Source organism: Haemorhous mexicanus, chromosome 4, assembly GCF_027477595.1.
Source record: "Haemorhous mexicanus isolate bHaeMex1 chromosome 4, bHaeMex1.pri, whole genome shotgun sequence".
In the NCBI taxonomy this organism is placed as follows: domain Eukaryota; kingdom Metazoa; phylum Chordata; class Aves; order Passeriformes; family Fringillidae; genus Haemorhous; species Haemorhous mexicanus.
This window is the reverse complement of record NC_082344.1, coordinates 23,052,149-23,071,949: the sequence shown is the minus strand read 5'-3', so window position 1 is coordinate 23,071,949 and position 19,801 is coordinate 23,052,149. Positions and strand designations below refer to the sequence as shown.

The window sequence follows — 19,801 nt, the reverse complement described above, 5'->3', positions numbered from 1 at the left end:
GGAGAACAGTCCCCAAACAAAGCAATTATTTGCTGTAGGGAGTCCTGCTTTCTTGTCAATGTGTAATTGCTTAGAAGAGTACTGCTGAAGCATGGGACAGTTGGGCCAGTGCTGGCACAGGACATTAAGCACCAAATGAAATGTATTTGTGATTAGGCAGAAGCCTGATCTTCATGCTTGGGCCTTGGGTGGAAAGATGTCTGCATCTCTGATTTTATCTGGGAAATTAATTAGCTGTAGAAATTAATTCTCTTGTAATCCCATTTTGTTCAAGAATGCCCTGGTTTTCTGTCCTGTCACACTTCTATACATACTTACCCAATTGCATTGAATATCTGTGCTGCTGTTTTCTTTCTGGTACCTTTTTGTCAGTGATCTACTGCTGCTGCTGAAGGAGGAGCAGGTAGTGTTTGCTGTTTTCTTCCCAGCTTCAGGCTGGCAGGTTGTTGGGCAGGTGGAGAGAAGGCTGTGGACCAGGGGGAGAGCAGAGAGAGGTATTTAACAGACCTGACATACTTGGGGGACACCTGTCTGTGCAATGGGTACAAACCTTGATTCCCTGGCATCAGTGTAGAGCTCTGATGTATCAGGAGTGGTTTTAAACATGCTTTCAGCAGCCTTGTGTCACTGCCATGTAATTGAAGCCCACAATGAAGTATTACCTGGTGTTACTTCAGTGCAAGGCTATTATTAGGAGTTTTCACCTTTTTCATCAGGAGGACTCTGGCATCTGACCTAGATTACAAAGTGCTTTGCAAACACACTGCTATTCTTGTTGGGGGGTTTTGTGTCACGAGGTACCGGCAGTTCTAAAATAAATCTTATCATTAATTACATGTAATTACCAGATAAGTTTTAGTGAAACGACTGTATCTGCTCAACTATGATATGATCTTTGTTAGAAAAGAATAAAGGTTGTTTTTGGCATTGATAATCATTTGCTGTTTCATGAAAACACCTGTGGTTTGTTCCCTTTCCATGCTCAGATACCATGGTATGGATGGATTAGAAGAGGATGAAGGGCTACATAGAACAGTAGATGCAGAATTCCACTTTTAGCAGCTTTACAAGTGTAACAATGAAGAAATAACCACACACACTAAGTCCCTATGGCTCCCTCCAGCAAGGATTGCTATCTTCAGTAAATTTTCCATCAGTTTCATTTGACACTAGAGCCTTCAAGGAGAAACTAAGAGACTTCTGGTTGATTAGTGATTTTTAATGCTATTTAAAATGCCTCTTAATATGTGTCTTCATGTAGTTGTCCTTAAAATGAAGATCCACATATTAAGTAGCAACTGCAGTTGCGACTAAGTCTTCTATGATTTACCATTTTTAAAAAATACTGAAAGTCGTGTTATGCCTCCTTACAGGTATGATATTCCTCATTGCAGGAATTTTTTGATGGTGCTGCTGTCATCTGAAACATGCAATACATCAGTTGAAGTCAAAACATTGCAGAGCATAAAATCTGTATCACCTTCTGTTCACAACAGTTATCTTAAGAAAATGTTATAAGTTATGTTATTTTTTTTCTGAACAAAATAGGTGGATTAACTCTATATACCTGCAGTCCCCACTAGCACATAATGCATGTGTTGTTTTGAAAATTGCCTCATTATTATAGCTGTATGCCAAGGGCAAACTGCTAATTATGCAGCAGCAGAAAAGCATACCTGTATGTAGCTCTTGAGTAAATTCAAAAACTGTGGAGAAAGAGAGAAAGGAAGGAAATAGAGAAGGGGCAGAAGAGATTGGTCCTCTGAAAAAGTGATTCAAGTCTTTAGGCAGTATGCAACCCGTTGCTTACTTCTATGAGTCTCATCTCATTTTTGCAAGAGTTCCTGTGCAGAACTTCAGGGCCAAACCTCCAGAGCCTGGGAACCAAACACAGCCTTTGTCTTTACCTGGATGAGAGCCACAAGACACACACTGCAGACTCAGGAGCTGGGGAAGGCAACAACTTTTGGAATGGAGAGTGGGCTGGAGGGAATGGGCCGTCTTGAGGCCTTACCAGACCTTCAGTGAGAGGGTCTGGAATGGTCCTGCAGCTCTATGAAGCTGAGTCCCTGTTTGGGTCCCTCTTTCTTTCTCTGTCTAGAAGGAAAAAGCCTGCACAAAGCTCCGGCTCACACATAACTGCAGTAGGAATTGGCATGATTTTAAATACTAAAACTTTAAACAACTGCTTCAAATAATACATTCAAATGGCTTTTACTTCAGGGTTAGATTATTAAGACTTACAGGGATACAAAGATGGGAGAGCTTCTTGCAAGCAATTCTCTCGCCTTGTGTGCTAAACTTTGTATACAAGTAAAGAGAAGAGAGAGCCTTCAGGAAGGGAGGAAGATGCTTCCTGCAGTCAAAATGTGAAGTAGGGGATTGAGGATGGTGAGCATAAATGTCTTTCCTGATACTGGCTCAGAGGTGCAAGTTGTCTGCAGGCTTTGGTTGACACTATGCTGGATCTTTTGTCCAGGAAAGGGCACTGAAATATGCCTTGCTGTTGTACGTGCCTATCCTAGCACTTGCTGGAGCTGCATCTCTTTGCACTCCTGGGACTGTTTTAAGAGGGATCCCTCAGTGGGAGAGCATCTTGCTGTTTGTGGTGCTGTTAGGCTCTGTGCATGGAGACATCAAAGGAGTGAGCTGAATACCCATCCTTGCCTAGTAATGGTTGGGTGCTGGGCAATGGGTGCCATGTATGGCAGACAGACTTTATGAAAAACACTGTGCAGCTCCTCAGAGCCATAGCTTATAGCAGCCACAGCAGTTGTTCAGTGAGCCAGCCTTCTGTATTTTGTAGCCACCACATCTTTGTGTGCCAGAGATCACAAATTCCTGTTTGTGACTGCCATCACAGCTGCAATGAGATTTGCCAGTACAGATAACTCTCTGCTGGCTTTCTAACACGTGCATGTTCTCAAAGAGGTTTGTTTACACATCAACCTTTTGTTCACAAAAATCCTTATATCTGGCCTGTGTCCTGAAAATAAAGGAACCATGTGCCTAGTAGCGTGGTAGCATCCCTAAAATAAAGGGTTGGTTAATGTACCCTGCTGTGCCTTCTTCTTAATGACACTGTGTATTTTCACTGCTAGTTATTGAGGTATGAAAACATACATGTATTTGTACACTGAGAAGTTTGTGCTTACTGTAAACAGTTTCCCTATTTATTGGCTTTCCTCTCAGCAGCTGAGGTTTAAAACTGAGGCAAGCCAAAACTTATCATTATTCTCCGGCATGTGATAAGAATTGGCCTGTTCTTGCCAGAACAAATCAAACAGGGGGGCTAGTGTTGTTTGCTTAGCTGACTGTTTTTGTTTAGGTTTGGGGTTTTTTTGTTTTTGAAGTCTTGTCATGCCAGTACATTCAGTCCCCATCAAAAGTAATAATTTGCCTTACCACTGAGGAGCCGCGCTGCCTGGTTCACATAAGGGATTGCAGCAGGCAGGGCTGCCCTGATTCTTCAAGAAAACGATTCAAGAAAGGGGTAAAGGTCTGGAATGTTGGTAGGGAGGTGGTAAGCACAGTTGCCTTCTGCATCATTCAGCATGCAGCAGCCTCTGGCAGGCCCTATTCTGAGCCCTCAGAGAGAACGTTTTATGTAAAGTGTTGTTGCTTTTTGCCACTTTCTCTCTTTAGGTTGTGTTGAGTTAGTTTTTCCAAGCTGACTCATTTAACTTTGCAAGCACATTTGTCTCCACCCTCCTATGCAATCAATTCCCTTCTTTCTTGCATTGTGGGATGCTGGCAGCAGGAACTGCCTTACATAATGAGCTGTTAAGAAAAGCATTTAGTTTTCTAAAAACACAGTCACAAAGACATGTGATTTCTCTGTCTCTCCAAGGCAGGTGAGTGTGAATGGAAAATCAGGGTGTGGCCTGAGCTTCCTGGGTTCTTCTCCCCTGTCTATAGCCCAGATGTAATAACAGTCACAGACCCATGTAATTATGTAGATTTTTTCCATGCAAGTCACCTGGGTGGATTTCAGTGTACTTTTCCAAGCATTTGACCTTTCTCTTCCACCCTGCACAGGTTACTCCTTTAAATTAGGCTTTGTCCCTCACACTATTCTAACTTTCCTTTATAATTCTAGCCATTTTAGCTTTGTCTCTCTTTGAAGATTTACATGGTGACAGATTATGACTTGTGCGATGGGGAATATTTTGAATCTGATGCCCTGACCTGTGCCACAAAAGTGGAGATTCATCTTGTAAGCAAGAAAAATCGTATATGAAACAAGGGCCTGGTGGCTATTTGAGGTGGAAGGCACATATGCACTTTTATTGTCATAATATGCATATGGAAACAAAAGTTCTTCTTTTGGTCCGTGAGCCAAGCCAAGCCATATTTGCTTTTCCTGTTTCCTGGGACAGCATCCAGCATCCAGCAGCCTTAGAAATCAGAAAGGGACTACAGTAAATTCACAGTAATTGACTAACAAAGCTGGAGAAGAATTACTCACTTTCTATACCTCAGACATTGCTCTCTCAGGTAGAAGGATTCTTTATTTTGTTATCTGCTTTTGCTGCAAGGAGGAAGTCCCTACATCTCATGAAGCTGATGGCTTTCTGATAGTGACTGGGTCACATAATAGATGTGCTGAGGAAATAAAGGACAAACATCTGTATGATTTTTAAGTAATTTTTAAACAAAAGAATATGTGACCTTTTATTGGAGAACACACAGTGAATCATAAGGAGTTTAGGCTAACCTTGGAAATCTTTTAATATTCATGTGTACATAAACCAAGACACCTATCACTAACCTGTGTTTCAAGCAAGTAGGGAAGAAACAAAGCCTCTGCCCTGTGACTTGGCTTATTTTTGCTTCAATAAGTAAGTAGTTCCCTCTCCTGTAACTTCCTTAAGCTGTCTGCTGAGGTGCCTGATCCATTGTTCAGAAGGGGAGGCTCAGCACAGAGTGCTTTTTTTCCATTAGCTTTGCAGAGCCAGCAGTTTCTGACCACCTGAGGCTGTGAGGTATTCCTTCCCCTGTGGCTCTCCAGAGGGGACCTGGGCCTGTGTCCTGCAGGCAGTCCCCACAGGAAGATCAGCAGGCAGAGGTCACTGGGTTCTCAGTCAGGTTTGTTTGCTGCTGCAATTTCCCGGTTCAGCTGGGAGAGCTGTGCCTTTGGACGTTGTGTTCAGCACGTTGCAGCGTAGGCTGCTGGGTTCAGCTGTGACTTCCTATGACACACATGTATATTTTTATTCAAAGTGGTCAGCTGGCTGTCTAATAAGAAGAGGCTGAGCGTGGCGTGGCAGAGTTGTCACTCGCTGCTGCTGTCACTTTGCTTGCATTGCTTTGGCTCCAAGCTGTTTCAGCCTTGTAAAATCCTTCTCTGTCATGGTCAGTGGCCACCAGAGATTTCTTCTCATTTTATCTGTTGAGTATGATCCCAAGCTGACTGCTTATGCACAAATTGCACTTCTCACTTTGGCTCAGTGCCTTCCTCCTGGCCAGAGAGGGTTGCAGTTAGGAAGTGTGAAGATAGTTCTGTTCCTGTACCAAAGCTTTTCTTTTCACTATGCACCTGCTGAAATAGTCTCTTTGTGCTAGGGATGCCTGTAAAGAGAGGCCACTAGGTAGTTGCAAAGAAAAACCAAAAACTGCTTTGTTGTTAATGACTTCTAGTTGTTTAGGCTTTGACAGGACTCCTGGAAACAAAATTCCACCACCAATTCCTCCGGTCCTTTCACAGTCTCAAGCTCTGTACATTCAGAAAGTTTGAGTCACATAGGGAGGGATTAATATCTAATATAATAACAGTTTTATTATTCTGCATTATCGTTAGGAACTATCTAGCCACTGTAAAATGATTGGGAGCACTACAAACACTACAACAGATTTTATAAGATGTATAGAAGTTTCCTTCAAAAAATCCTATCCTGAAACTTCAGAAAGTGTCAAATTGAAAAAAAAAAATCAAGTGATCACTGTTCTAACAGCTATTGAGCATCACAGAAAAAAAGTTTCTTCTGAAATCTTTTTAGCTTTTGCTCGATGTATGCTCCTTGAGTAGAAAAATATGTTCTTTTCCCAAGACTCTGAGACATGCTTTGGAAGTTGAAAACTTACAGACCCTTACCCATGTTGTTCTGAATGTTCCTGATAATGAACTCATGTGCTGACCTTGTTTTCCTGCAGTATCCACTTGTGCCAGTCCTGACAGGAATGTCCTGCAGTGGGACAGAAGGGTGTTTGCACAGCCTGGACACGTACCGAGCAGCTAGGCTGAAAGCTGATGTTGCAAATGAGGGGCACAGCAGTGAGCTGTGCTGATTAAGCCCAGTATCTCTGTATCTGGCCGTGCATAAACAACCATTTGTTGTTTCTTGCTGTACACACAGCTGGGCACAGGAAGAAGCCCCAAGGCTGACCCGAGAGGGCTGTGTTCTGCTCAAGTGCAGTCAGGTTTTAATGGATCTGGTCAGAGTTGCCTTTAGGCAGGACCTCCCTTGCTCCTGTGGCAGATGCATCTTGCAGCTCTAGGCAGAGAGCTGGAGTTATTCTCACCCATCTCACTCCTCTTTTAGCACTTCCCAGCCAGAGTCCATCTCTTCTGCCGAGTCATCTTTTTCCCACCAGCTCTCCCGGGAGCCAGGCCGGCCACTGGGGCACTGGTGCAAAGGGAGGACTCCTTTCAGTCACTTTGTCAGCTGCAGAAGAGGAGCTATTCCTGGAGGGTTTTTTTCTGGAGGGTGACTCTGCCAGACTGCCTTCTTTGCCAACACAGACAGCAGTTTATCTTTCAGTGGAGTAAAAAGCCACGTGCAGCAAACGTGAATGGTGTGGCCTGTTCCTCTGCTTTCCTCAGCCCCTTCCCATATCCTTGTTTTTTGTGTGGACTATAAGTGCTTGAAGGTGCTTTAGGAAGCAAGGAACATGAAGGGTGCAGAGGTATGGACTTCAAAGGATAGTAATTTTGTAGAGGATTGGAAGGATGTTTTTGGAAGATGGGAAAGTATAAAAACAGTGATGTTTTTGGTAGGTGATATAAATCATTGAGAGAGTGTGGGTGCCATGGGACAGGGAGAGAGAAATGGCAAGCGTTTCTCACAGCGGCTTGCGAGAGATTTTAGGGAGTTGGAAAGATGTGATTACCTGTTGACCATAAACAACTTGCAGGTGCTGTTTTTCTACCTTGTTTTTCCGTTCCTCTCAAGGACAGTGCGTGAGAAGGATGTTTGTGTTAGTTAGCCAATAGAACAGAATCTATCGTACCTCTCTATAAAAACCGCACGGTCTTTTAAATAAAGCGCTGCTTCGCCTTTGCTACGATCCTGCCTCTCGTCTGTTCCTGCCCTGACCCCGGCGCGCGAGTGACAAGGGAGCACCAGGGACTCACTTAAATTTTTTAAAACATTTTTGCTAACAAATGAATGCTTGTTCTTCATAATTTTCAATGGCATTTTCATTGGTCTGAAACAGCTGGATTTTTAAAAAGTTTTTGTGCAAACTGTTTTATAGATAAAACAATTTAGTGTTTTAAAGAAATAACAATTTAGAAAAGTGGGAGAAATTTCATTGGGCACTAAAATTTAGGAATTTCATTAGATTAGCAGAGCTTTGGAGAAAGCCTGCTTTGAAAATAACTTGTGCCAGACTGGACTCCTGCTTGCTTGCTTGCTCTCCCATGCTTTGGCACTTGCACTAAGTGGTACAGATGAAGAACCTAGTGACCTTGTCACTCAGCATGCTTTACCCTGTTCCCACAGCAGATTAGCTGGCACAACCATTCATCACTTGTTGCTTTCCCAGGAAACCCTTTAGGAACCAACTCCAAATCCTCCCTCTTCTCCAGGATGGAGGCCAAGAAATAATTTCTGGGCTATCCCATGGGGTGAGAGTCCTTTGGAACAAGTTAAAGCAGCGGGCAAGCGGGTGTGGCAGTGCTTGCAAAGGACACTGCTGTTTCATGAAGGGAAGCCACAGCAGCAAATCCAGGTCTCCAGGGAGCATGCAGTGTCCCTTGCAATGGGAAATGAACTTTTGTGTTTATCTGTTGGATGAGATCAGGAGCGCTGAGAACCTGAAGCTCTGAGAAGCTTTCAGTTTGGTCCGTACTTTTCTCTTGTCCCTGCAGGTTTAAAGAACAGTTCTGGAATATGTTTCCTCTTTAACAGATTTTAAGTAGCTTAAAAGGCTTAAAGGGTAATTTGGCCTCTGAGTTGCAGGAGGGAACAGAAAAGCTATTGTGCAAAAACCAGTATATTCTCCACAGATATGCCAACAAGGCTTGTATTTCTATGCCAGTGCAAAAAATAAAAGGGGTAAAATTAAGTCAGCTGAGAGCATCCTGCTCCTCTTTTGGACAAGAGCAGTATCAGTTACAAAAATAAGAAAGAAAATTCTGCAAATTCCATCTAGACTGTTTGCATATGGCTTGGTGTTCCTAAACGGAGGCAACTGAAATTTGTAAAATTAAAAATTCACTATAATTATTGATGAATTACATCAGTAGTTAAATATTCTCACCACTTTAAAATGTCTTAATTTCTACCCATAATTTGCTAATCTTTGACTTCCAACCATTGAGTCTTCATCAGTTTGTGACTACTAGGTCAAGTATTAATGTTTCCTGCATGCATCGATGATTTTCTTTAAAAAGCACTAAATGTGTGGGTTTAGTTTTTGTGCGCCCTTCATGGGTTGTCTCTTAGCACTCCAGTTTTTCACAACTTGCTTGGAAATGGGAATTATTGAACTGATCAAAGTCTTTTGTAGCAACCAACCCAGCAGGAAATACAGACATAATAAACTTTTTCAATGTAATACCCATATTGATGTCTCTGAGGATGATGATGATAATTTCTTCAGCCACACAGTCACACTGTGCTTGTAAGCATGATATTGTACCCCCATCTTGCACATAGTTCCCAGATTTTGAAATTTTTAGTGCTGGCTTGCATACAACATACATAAAAACCAGCAGTATACATAAAAATATACCTGTATACATGCATAAAAATAACCACCAGTATAATTTTTCATTTACTTACAAATCATTGAACCATCCTTAAGTGAAACAAGGATAAACACTAGTTTTGCAAAGTCACCATTACTTCTTTTAAACCTTTCTGAGGAGTCCTCTTTCACTAAATTATGCTTTTAACGTATTGGTTGGTCTTTCTTCCTGTTGGTGCCCTTTTGGAGGGGAGCCTTTTTAATTGTCTGTCTGCTTTGTTTGGACTTGAAGGCCACAGTTTCTATTTACATGTGACTTGCTTATTTCATATGTGCACACAGGTCTTCTGGCTTGCAGGAGATTTTCCAGGGTATTTATCATTTATAGTGGCAGATGTTCATATGCATAGATACTTTGAAGAGGAAAATTTATCTGTTAATGTAAGTAGGTGTTCATAAACAATGAAATTTTTAATTTTGTATTGGTAGTATTTTGAAAAGTACATTCTGTAATTTTCAGTCTGGCAGTATCTTTCCTTTGCATTTCATGTTTCTGCCAGAAGGAAAATATTGCGTAACTTAGTAAGCATTGTGGGAATAAATTGATAGTATTGAGTAGCATCCTCAAAGCCCTCAGATTTTGTCAGACCAAGAAAGATTGCCTTTCTTTTCTTTTTTTTATTTTTAATTTTTGAATAGTGTCTGATTTGTGTATGACTGTGCAGTGAAGCAAGGGATAACTGTTTTTCAGGAGGCAGACACAACCATATCCTCATAAAATCCATTATTTAGATCACATATCTTGTATCCTCTGGTGCTGCTCACAGATCCTCTTCTCTTGTTGCTTTATATGCTGAGAAAATTACTTGGTGTGCAGCAAAGTATGAAAAGGAAAGAAAGAGGAGAAAGCACTTCTGTAATGATGATTGACAGGAGACTTCCTTCCCAAACGTGCAGTTGTTCTTTAAACTTTGATGGAGAAAAGTGATTATTCATATTTAGTTCCAGCCAGTGTTTTTCTTCCTTTGTTGAAACTCAGGAAGAAATTTACAAATCAAATAGTGTGAACACAGGTGTTGCCTTGGTGTAGGTGCTGAAGTGTGGCGGTGCGTGTTGGTATTTCAAGGGACTTTATCATTTTTATTGTTATTTGCTGTCTGTTTTCCCTAAGTGTTCTCCATACACTAGGGAGCATACAGTCAGTGGAGAGGATGCTGTGCCTGTCCTGAGAGAGGGTTTTCCCTCATCCTCTGTTTCTGTAGTTGGTGGTAGCATAAAGGGCTTCTGTGGAGCATTGTTGGTGCCAACAGATGAGTTTGGCCTTTCTGAGTAATATAAATGCAAGAACTATATGAACTTGTAGAAGAGGTTTTGTCTTCTTTGTTTAGCATGGGAGGACAAATGCAACAAGTACAAGCAAATCCAAACCAAAATGTTGTATGTGTGCTAGCCCAGCCTGAGTTTATGAAAGTTAAAAAAAAAGCATAAGAGGGCAAGGGGAGGGTAGGAATTCCTGCCTCTGACAAATAGCAAGTTGGTTTTACCGTCAGCAGCTGTGTGAAGGAAGTGGAATTGTTTGGAGATAAGACTGCAGCTTTCTGGCAGCTTTTGTCTGCCTGCTTTGTGCCACAAATAAATCACTTGTGGTCCCTACACATGAACAGGAGAGGTGAAGAGTTAAGATTTGTGTTCTTGTTTAGCAGCTGAGAGATTCAAAAGGCCCTTTGAGACAATGTGAACTGACCTAAGGTGACATGCATCCTGTACTGCCACTCTTACCAGTGGTTGGCCACAGTCCTCAAAAAGAGTTTTAAAAATTTCACTCTGACATTTCTCCATGTTAAAATCTCTTGTTGCAGTGTCTGCAGCTGCTCTCAAAGTAGTTAAAACTTTGGGGAACCAGCAGTGCTAGCAACCAGATAGCATTTTTTCAACTATGGTCACCTTTCTTCCAACAGCTGCTGAAGTTGCATGCCAATAGGTGCAGGGAAACATGAGCTCCTGTACCTCTTCTTTGTTGTGATGGCTTTGGCAATGTTGAAGGAGACATATGAGGATGCAAAGGAGAAAGCTGGATACCCATTGAGGGGACTGCAAAAGAAGATAACAGAAACAAAAGGTAGATCTAAAGGTGTTGAGGGCAGAAGGAGCCCTGCAATTTTACTGTTGGCATCTGGTTAATTTTAGCATGATGCCACCAGCTAACCTTCTTCACTGATGCTAATCCATAAATTAATCTTTCTGTTTATTACAGCATCTCTTTTTGTTTGTGAATTCTTTGTCAAGGAGCTTAATACTTTTAAGTTTATTTATACAATCAAGTCCTGTGGAAGTTATGGCAGAATAGCTAGTGTATAAATTCATAGTACAGCAGCTATTTGAGTTATTCCACTTATGTTTATACAGCAAGCTGCTCTGGAGAACCCTGACTCCTTGCCTATGTAGATGGGTCCTTAGTTAAATGTGGAAAATTATGTTTTTTTAATGGCATCCCGATGGTAACACTCCGTTTATAGAAGTGTAATAAACTATGAATAATTGTGTGTGTATAAAAAAAAGACTGGCCAGGAAAAGTCAATTTGATTTATTGTTGAACTGTGAAATGGTACAAGATGCTTTTGTGTTATACTGAAGTAGTTTTAAGTATCAGAGTAAAATCTTTCTCTTATAGTTTTAGTTGCTTATGAGCACATATGGTGCATTTAATTTAACAGGAATTCATCAAGATACTCACTTAATTGGGATGGGTAAGAGCAGCCCAGATCCATGAGGGCAGTGCTTTATCAGCATTGCTGACTTTCCTAAAAAGGGGCCCTGTGCTGTGCCTGGCGTGACTGTCACAGCAGAACAGGCTTGTGCTGAGGCAGTGGGCAGAAGCATTACTAATGCACTTCTTCCAGTCAGCCAGCTGACAGGAGCAGATATTAAACAGCTCAGGGTACTGAAGCAAAGCCACGTCTCAATTGACCCCTGTGTCTCTACTCCATGCCACTGCTTTCTGAGGCTGCAGCTGCCCACTGCTCTTGATTGCAACAGAAAATGCCCCTGCTGGTAAAGGTCAGGATCTGATGGGCATCCCTGTGAAATGTCTGATACCCTCTGCTAACCTGGGAGTGTTGGCTGCTTCTCCAGAAAGCTGGTGTGGCTCATGTTTAGTTTGCATGACCTACATATCTATGGAAGTGTTAAACGTACAGGTACTAAGCTCCTGCCACAGCTTTCTCCCAAGCCAGCACTAATCCTCTCTAGGGTTGAACGGGGTGGTACTTCCAATATTGACTTGGATTTTTGAAGATTGATGTGTGCCATTATGTTTGTACCACCTAAAGTGTCAAAAGGACACTCTTAGTCCCCTTTACCAGATTAGGATCATCCCTTTCCCCATGACACAAAGTATGCAGTGTGATAACATTGTTCACAGGCAGGGCAGCAGCAGAAGTGTTTCTGTCCAATGGTGGGGGAAATTGAAAGCAATTCCTCAGGCCTTCTGGGCAGAGGAGATGCAAAGGTGAAAAGTAAAACCCTGGGTGTGTGCTCATTCAGTAGCCATTAAATGTTTCAGTGCAAGACCTCAGTGATTTTGTGCTGCTCATTTCTGAAGGCTGCTGTGACCCTTTGTGTGTGGTGCTTTTTCTACTGCTCTTCCCAGCCCCAAAATTCTACCCAGTGGAATGCTGTGATTTGTTGTTTCAGAGCAGTATTTGGTCTGCAGGCACAGATGTAGAAGCAGGAGTGCTTGAGAATAGCCCACTGGGAACGCGAGTTCGGCTCTGCAGTTCTCTTCAGTTCAAATATTAAGGGAAGAGTTCTCTTTGCAGTGAGTCGGAACTGGGTGGCCAGCTACAGCACAAACCTTTCAAACCGCGGTGGTATGTACCGCAACACGAAGGGATCAAGTTCAGAGGTTTTGCCAGCCCTGCTAGACGCCGATCCATAGTGAAGGTGTGTGAGGGCAGAGCCAGAGCAGCCCTGCTAGTGTCGTGGAGCTTTGCGGGGCTCTGGGTGCCCGGGGCACCGCGCCTGTCCTTCCCGGAGCGGAGCGCCGCTGCGGCCGTGGGGAGGGAGCTCGGGGGAGACTGCACTGCACCTTGGGCGAGTTTAGGGAGAAGGGCGGTGGGTCACTGAAGGGGATACAGAAGACCTTGTGGGGTCTTTCTGTAGAAAGGAGCCATTAGCCCTGAGCTTGTGGCATCTTTTGCAGGCCCAGAACCAACTGGACATCAGAAGCCGCTTTTGGTTTAACCTGCGCCTGCCGAGCCCGGTGGGACGAGCAGGGACAGGGGCCGCGGCGGGTGTCGCAGCTGGGGGGCCGGGCCGGGGCTCTGGGCGCTGGGGCGGGCCGTCGTCAGCCGCCAACCCGGGCCCGGCGGCCCCTTCGCCCCTCCCCGGGGCCGGGCGCTCCCCGCGGCCAAGCGCTGGCGGCGCTGCGGGCGCGGCGAGAGGCGCGGCGGGCAGCCGGGCGGGCAGCGGCTCCATGGCCAGCATGGCGTGCGAGGTGATGCCCCTGCAGAGGTACGTGTCCAGCCGGGGCAAGCCCGGGGCTTCTGCCGGGCTGTCCGGCACGGGGGAGCCGGGACTCGGACCCTCCTGGGAGCGGGGATGCCCGCTCGGGAGTGGGATACCCGGCTGTGCAACAAGTGGGGCTATTAGCGGATCTCCGGGGGTGGGAGATCTCCAGGCGTCCTCGGGCGGAGATGGGGATTCGATGTAGCGCCCCGAAATCCACACAGCGCTCTCCGTGCGGGGTAGGAGCGGCTCTCAGGTGTAGAGGGACCCCGGCCAGCCCTGGGTCTCCGCCGGCTCCGTGCGCCCGGGCAATCCCGATCCCTCCGGAGGTTGCTGTACTGCGGTACGGGAGCGCGGCCGGGCTGCCCCTGCGCACAGCCCACCTCCGGCTGGCAGCTCACACACCCAGCGTGCCGCAGCGCGGGCGAGAGGTTTAGTTTTCGGAGAAAAAGGGTTGGGTGTTTCCAGGGTGCCGACGCACACCTCCCTTCAGCACCAGCTGTCAGCAAGTACCTGTGCTGGCATGTGCTCCCGCCACACTATGGCAGGGACAGCTGCAGTCAAGCTTCTGAAATGGCAGGGCACAGACCCGCTGCGGGGAGGAGTGTACACAGCCCTTTCACTGGGTCATCAAATTCTTATTTTTATTTTTACTATTCGTTCAGTTCTCAAAATTAAGCAGTCCATATCTCCCCTAGTCATATTTGAATGGCCTGAATATCAATCTTTCTGTAATCTACGAAACAGTAAATAAAAAATTGACTGTGCCATTTCAGCACTGTGGTGGTGCTGTTTCAGCAGAAGCTGCAGAGTTGCTGCGTACTTGAACGCAATAAAATAGTAACTGAAATTACTGCCCAAATTGTTGTTGTTGCCCTGATAAAGTGCAGGTAGGTGTGGAGAAAGTCTCTTTGGCACTATTGCAGTCATGGGGTTCCATGTTGGTGACTGCAGAGAAACAGAAATATGGTTTGAATGTCTTAAAGAAGTGGTCACGGTGCATCATTTCTATTTGAAGGACCAGTCTCACATAATATCTTTAACCTTTCAAGGATATGACTGAGCTATCAGTGGTCAGAACAAGTGGTTGTTATTGTGCTCTTGACTCTTCACCCCAGGGGAGGATAGGTTTCACAGGCTGGCTCTAATTAATCTCTTTGTTGTTGCAAGGACTAAGTCTCAATCAGTTAGAGATGCAGTCAGCACTTCAAAAATGAGGCATTTTCTTCAAAGTCTGTTAAGCCATAAGCATGATACAGAATTGTCTTTGAGTTTTTCAGTTAAAATAATTCAGACAATTCTGGCTCCTTTTCCATCTCCTTGATCTATTTTTAGGCTGTGTATACTGTACTTTTTAGCACCTTGGTTTTTTTGGCACAGATTGCCAGATCCCTTTACAATGGCATTCTCCAGATTGCTCCTTTATTTTCCTGTTCTTCCCTCCCTCAGGGCACAGTTTCGCTGGCTTTGAGCATTTTTTGTCAGCTTCAGGAAAGCTGATACCTCCAGTATTGGTTAGTACCAGCATGGATAGCACTCTGTTTTTGGTTGCTGTGGGGTGGACAGGCTGATGTTGCTGTTCCAGCTGAGGACAAATTACAGTGCATGGTTCCTTTTACAGGGTTTAGTCAGAGTAGTAGCACCCTTTGGGTTCTGTGATTTAGAACACATGCCAAGCTGAAAGAATCTGCCTTTCCCTCTCAAGAAAGGGAATGAGCTGCCTACAGTAATCACACTTGGTTCCCTTTCTGGGTGAGTGAACTTGCTCCTGCCCATCTCCTGCAGGTGCTCTGCTCCATGCTCTCTTTGGGGCCACGAGGCTGGCCATGCTGTGCCTGCCATGGAAACCCTCCTGTGCTGAAGCAGTACAAATGTGTAGCTGGTGTGTAAAACTTGGGAGAGGGAGAAGGGCTCTGAGTCTACCAAGATATGTGTGAGCTGTGAGTCTGTCTTCCAGAAGATCATAGAAGGTGCTTGCATAGAGCCATATGGACTATAATGGTGTCACCCTATATGTAGATGTCTGTGGAAGGGCATGTGATGGGTATGGTGTCCTGCTGTGAAAGAGTGACAGTGTGGATGTCAGGGTTATGTTTCATTGCAAGGGAAGAGGTGGAGGGCCAAATGTATTGAATCCTCACTGCAGTAGGTGCTATTGCCCAAACACTGTCGAAGACACTGGTGAATGTCACGTGGATTGCATCATTGATTTTCCAACAACTTACCCACCAGTAATTGTCTCTTCTATTGCTATTTGGCTACCATCCTTTCAAAGTAGCATTAGCTTACTTTGGTATCCCAGCTTCCTAGTTAGAGTGTTACTAATGCTGTTAATGCATGTTTTGATTCGTGTATTCTAGCTCAGTCTATTGCAGATTTAACAACAGCTGTGAAAAGCTGAGGCTGTGGCTGCCTTTGCCAATGATATCTACCAGTTTCCGTAGGAGATAAGAAAGGCAGGTACACACTTGGGCCTTGTTTGTGTTCAGTGGCCCCTGTTGCTTAACAAGTCAAGGTAGTGGAAGAGTGAAGCCATCACAGATATTTTTAGCAAATGCATCTGAAAGCAGTAGGGAATGTGACTGATCTGTTTGGAACCTGTACAGCAGCCATTGTCTGCAAGGGCAGTCTCACCTGCAGTTACCAGGATTGTTTGATTTACCTTATTGGTTGGTTCATTTGGGATCTTTCACAAGTTCCCAGCAGTTTAGCTGGAGAACACTGCTGTATTCCACCACCTGTTTTTTTTTTTTGTTTGTTTGTTTTGGGAGGGGTGGCTGCTGTGTTCTCTTTATCACATTTGTGAACATTTTTTTTGTAAGTTGTACATAAGTAAATAAGTTTGATCTTTTGGACTTTGCTATCACATTCTATCCAAGGTACTGGGAGTGCTTGACAAGCCCTAATGAGGTGTATGCTGGAATATGGATGTGAAGTATGCTCTCTGAGGGTGGAGAGAACTTGAATCTAGTTTTTTCTTTGTTTGCTTTGGGTGGGTTTTTTCTTCTGGTGGAAGAATGAAGAAAAATTTAAACCTGTGGCTCTCATCTTCCTCAGGTCATAGCTTTTTAGAAGATGCTATGTGATTTTTTTTTTTTGTCTTCCAAGCTCAGATTTGACCCCTGTCTTGTCACAGCTGTGACATGGTGAGTGTAGGAGCTGGTGGAAGGCTCTGACTAAAAGAGGAAATTGGTGTGGAAATTTTCTTTGGTGTTTGTGTCTGGAGTGTCCAGCTGATTAAGCAAGAAAATATTAATATTTGCCTAAAAACTGGCCTGTTAGATACATTTATTTGAAGTGTGCAAGCTTTTAACAAACAATCCTGAAACTGAAATCACTGGTTACCTAGTAACAATTCTTTGCCATTATAATGCAACAGGTATGTGTGTGTTATGCAACTTCACTGTTAAGTTCTGAGAAGAGGTGAGACTTTGGCTGGTACATTCATTCTGCCTCTTTCTGAGCCATTTTCTGGTTGTACCCTAGTGAGGACCAGTGCCAAACCACAAGTAAAAGAAAAGACACTGCCCCATCTTTCATAATAAGACCCAACTAGCTTAAGAAGCAAAACAACAAAAGTGAGCTGTTTAACATTGACGTCATTTTATAAAAGATAAACATATTTGCAATCTAGGAGGATAGTAAGCAGAAAATAATTACACAAAATTATGCTGTCAAGGGCTCCAGGATATTCAGGTATGTTAATATAAATGGAAAATCTGCCTCTTGCTCACAGTGGCACTTAATCAGCAAGAAGTTCTGCTCACTTCAGCTTGCCATGGGATAGCCTATACTTCCCTGATCTCTAATGTTGCTTTGAAGTAGGAGGAGGTGTGCAAAAAGCCTTCAGTATACTTTTTTTCCTGTTCAGGTAATATGCTTCAATCTCAGTGCCTCCTCACATACAGCCTGCACAGCTATGCCTCTGGATAGATGCCTGTGCAGTGTAATTTATTTGAGAGATCTTTAGGAAAAACATGCTGAAGAAACAGCTTTGAGGAAGATGATGGGATCCTTTGCAGTATAATATTTAAACCAGTTCACCCACACCCAAGTAATTGGAGATATTTTGCATAGTATGATTTTTTTGCAGAATACGTGAGTTCAGAGTGAAGAAGCTGAGTTGTCAGCCTTCGATTTTGACATGTGGCTCATTTGCTGAATAGCTTATTTAATTTTCAGTGGTATGCATGGTTAGATGTAAGCACAACTATTGTGAAGACTGGAGATAAATATCTGAAACAACACGTTATGGTTTTGACTTATTAAAGTTACTCTTCAGGGAAAATGGAAATGTTGGCATGGAAATAACTCTCACAGGAAAATAGCTGTTGAGCATTTGTTTTTTAAACAGTGCATATATGGCATTCCCTCCTCCCCCTCTGTTTAAGGATATAGAGCAAGGGTGGTATTGCTCAAGGATTGAGGGTAGGTCCTGACTTTAATGATGACCATCGTATTGCTGCAGTGTTATGATGTTAGATTAAATTTATGGTTAATCTTGCATCAAGAATGGTATTATTCTTTCTTCTTTAGCATAATGTGCCTCAGTATTTATTTGAAGGAAGTTTATTTTGAAGGATTTATTTGAAGGCAAAAGCTTGTGTTGCCTGCTCTTTCTCATTTGCAAAAACATTGCCTTTTACCCACTGCTGTGAAGCACAAGCTATGAGTAAATAGCTCTGTTGAGAAAATAAGCATGCAATAAATTTTCATGAGCTGTTTCAATCTTGCATTTTTTTGCAACATTGAAATAACTTTTATGGGGAAATGACTTGGGTGGGTGAAGAAGTGCTGAAAAATTTGTGAATAAGATGAGACCTTCAGCAAAATGTGGCCTCAAGATCAATGTTTCTTTGAAGCTGTTTTTAGTGTTGGTGTTGAATGTCATAATAAGTAAATAAACAATACTGTTAAAATTCTCAATAGTTGCAAAAATTGTATGTCTTTTAATCCAAGGAGGCATAGGTGTTCTGAATGATGACAAAAAAAAAAAAAAAAAAACCAAGAGGGAGATAAGTTTGAAGCCTTAAGAAGTCACCCAAACATAGCCTTCCTTCTCCTCCCTCTAAAACCTGCATTAACTTTTGATACCATTAGTCATTTGATGTCACTGAATTTTCATTGGCTTTTTGTATGATTGCATTAAAAATAAAAGAGCTATTGCTTTAGATTAAAAAAGTATTCTTACTTAAAACCAACTGCATTTCTTTCAAAGTGGAGAATTTCTGTGGTAGAATAGAAAGGGAGCCATTCCCTTATCTAACATTTGAGGTCAGAACAAACAGAGCCTCTGGCAGGGCATTAGGAAAACATGACCTTGGCTGAGCAGCCAGACCCTGCCAGTGTCTAGGCCCTTCATCTCTGGTGCAAAATGTTGACCCCTGAGTCAAAGTACATTTTCATAATTGTAAAAGAAAAAGAAAAAATCCAACAAAAAACCCCCACAAAGCTGAAATCTGGAGTATTTTTTTCTAAATTTCATCGACTAAATTTCCCATTGAAGTTTTGAAAAGAGATGTGGAGTAGGAAAGCAGCAGTAGCTTTGTAAGGGAAGTTCCAGTGCCAGGAAGCTAAGACAGAAGAGCTGCTGCTGGTTAAGTGCAAATGAAACAAGGAGGAAGGACCCTGAGCCGCTCTGACCTGCAGTGGGAGCTCAGGCCAGCGAGGAGAGGGGCTGAGACAGGGGTATTCCTTATGCACCTAAATAAATTGGGAACTTTCAGTGTAATTGGGTGTTCTGCAACAGGCTCAGCACCTCCCTTATTCTGCCTGCAGGGCAAGGTGATTTAAAGGTTGGACTTGTTCTGAGAGGTCTTTTTCACTCTCAGTGATTCCATGGTTCTATGAGACGTCAGGAAAAAAAAACCAACCAAACATTATTACCTGTTTAAGGATGTGAGGAGTGAATGTAACATTGCCTCTAACATTCCTGTTGCAAAAGAGGGAGGCAAAAAAGGGTAACTCTCTTTCTGTAAAGGAAATTCATCATTTTGCAGTTAGGCTTTCCTATTTCCTTCTTCAAAACCAGAAAGGATGTGCCTGATAATCCCAAGATGTGCTAAACTAACTGCTGGGTGTTCCTTCCAGTCTGACAAACTTTCTATTATTTCAATGGTGGTCACAAACATACATAATATTACTTTACCCATGAAACAGACAGAACAAGTGTGGTTTGTTATGGGTTTTATGTTTGGTTTGGTTTTTCTTAGTTTGGCTGGTGTTTGTTTTGGTTTTTAGCAGGAAGGAAGTTGTCAGGTAATCTCCCAAGTATTTCATGGAAGCGATTAATTTCTGTTTAATCCCTGGATTTAGGGGAGCTATTTTTATGCTTGAGAAAAAAGAGGCTGCTGTATTTTGCACCCACCTGCTTGGCCAGGTA

General features: G+C 43.2%; 1 protein-coding gene across 9 annotated transcripts in view; it reads left to right on the top strand.

Moving 5' to 3' along the window:
* The window catches only part of FAM13A (family with sequence similarity 13 member A), a 117,187-nt gene that overhangs the window by 48,433 nt on the left and 48,953 nt on the right, over nt 1-19,801 (top strand). For 2 of the 9 annotated variants that reach the window (XM_059844101.1, XM_059844098.1), the window contains exon 1: nt 13,327-13,425. The exons of 6 other annotated variants lie outside the window; for them this stretch is intronic. In XM_059844101.1, the coding sequence (XP_059700084.1) occupies nt 13,388-13,425 (38 nt within the window). In that variant the 5' untranslated portion in view covers nt 13,327-13,387. Of the gene's footprint in view, nt 1-13,326; nt 13,426-19,801 lie in introns of those variants that run through there. One more of the 9 variants, XM_059844100.1, reaches the window with a different exon arrangement.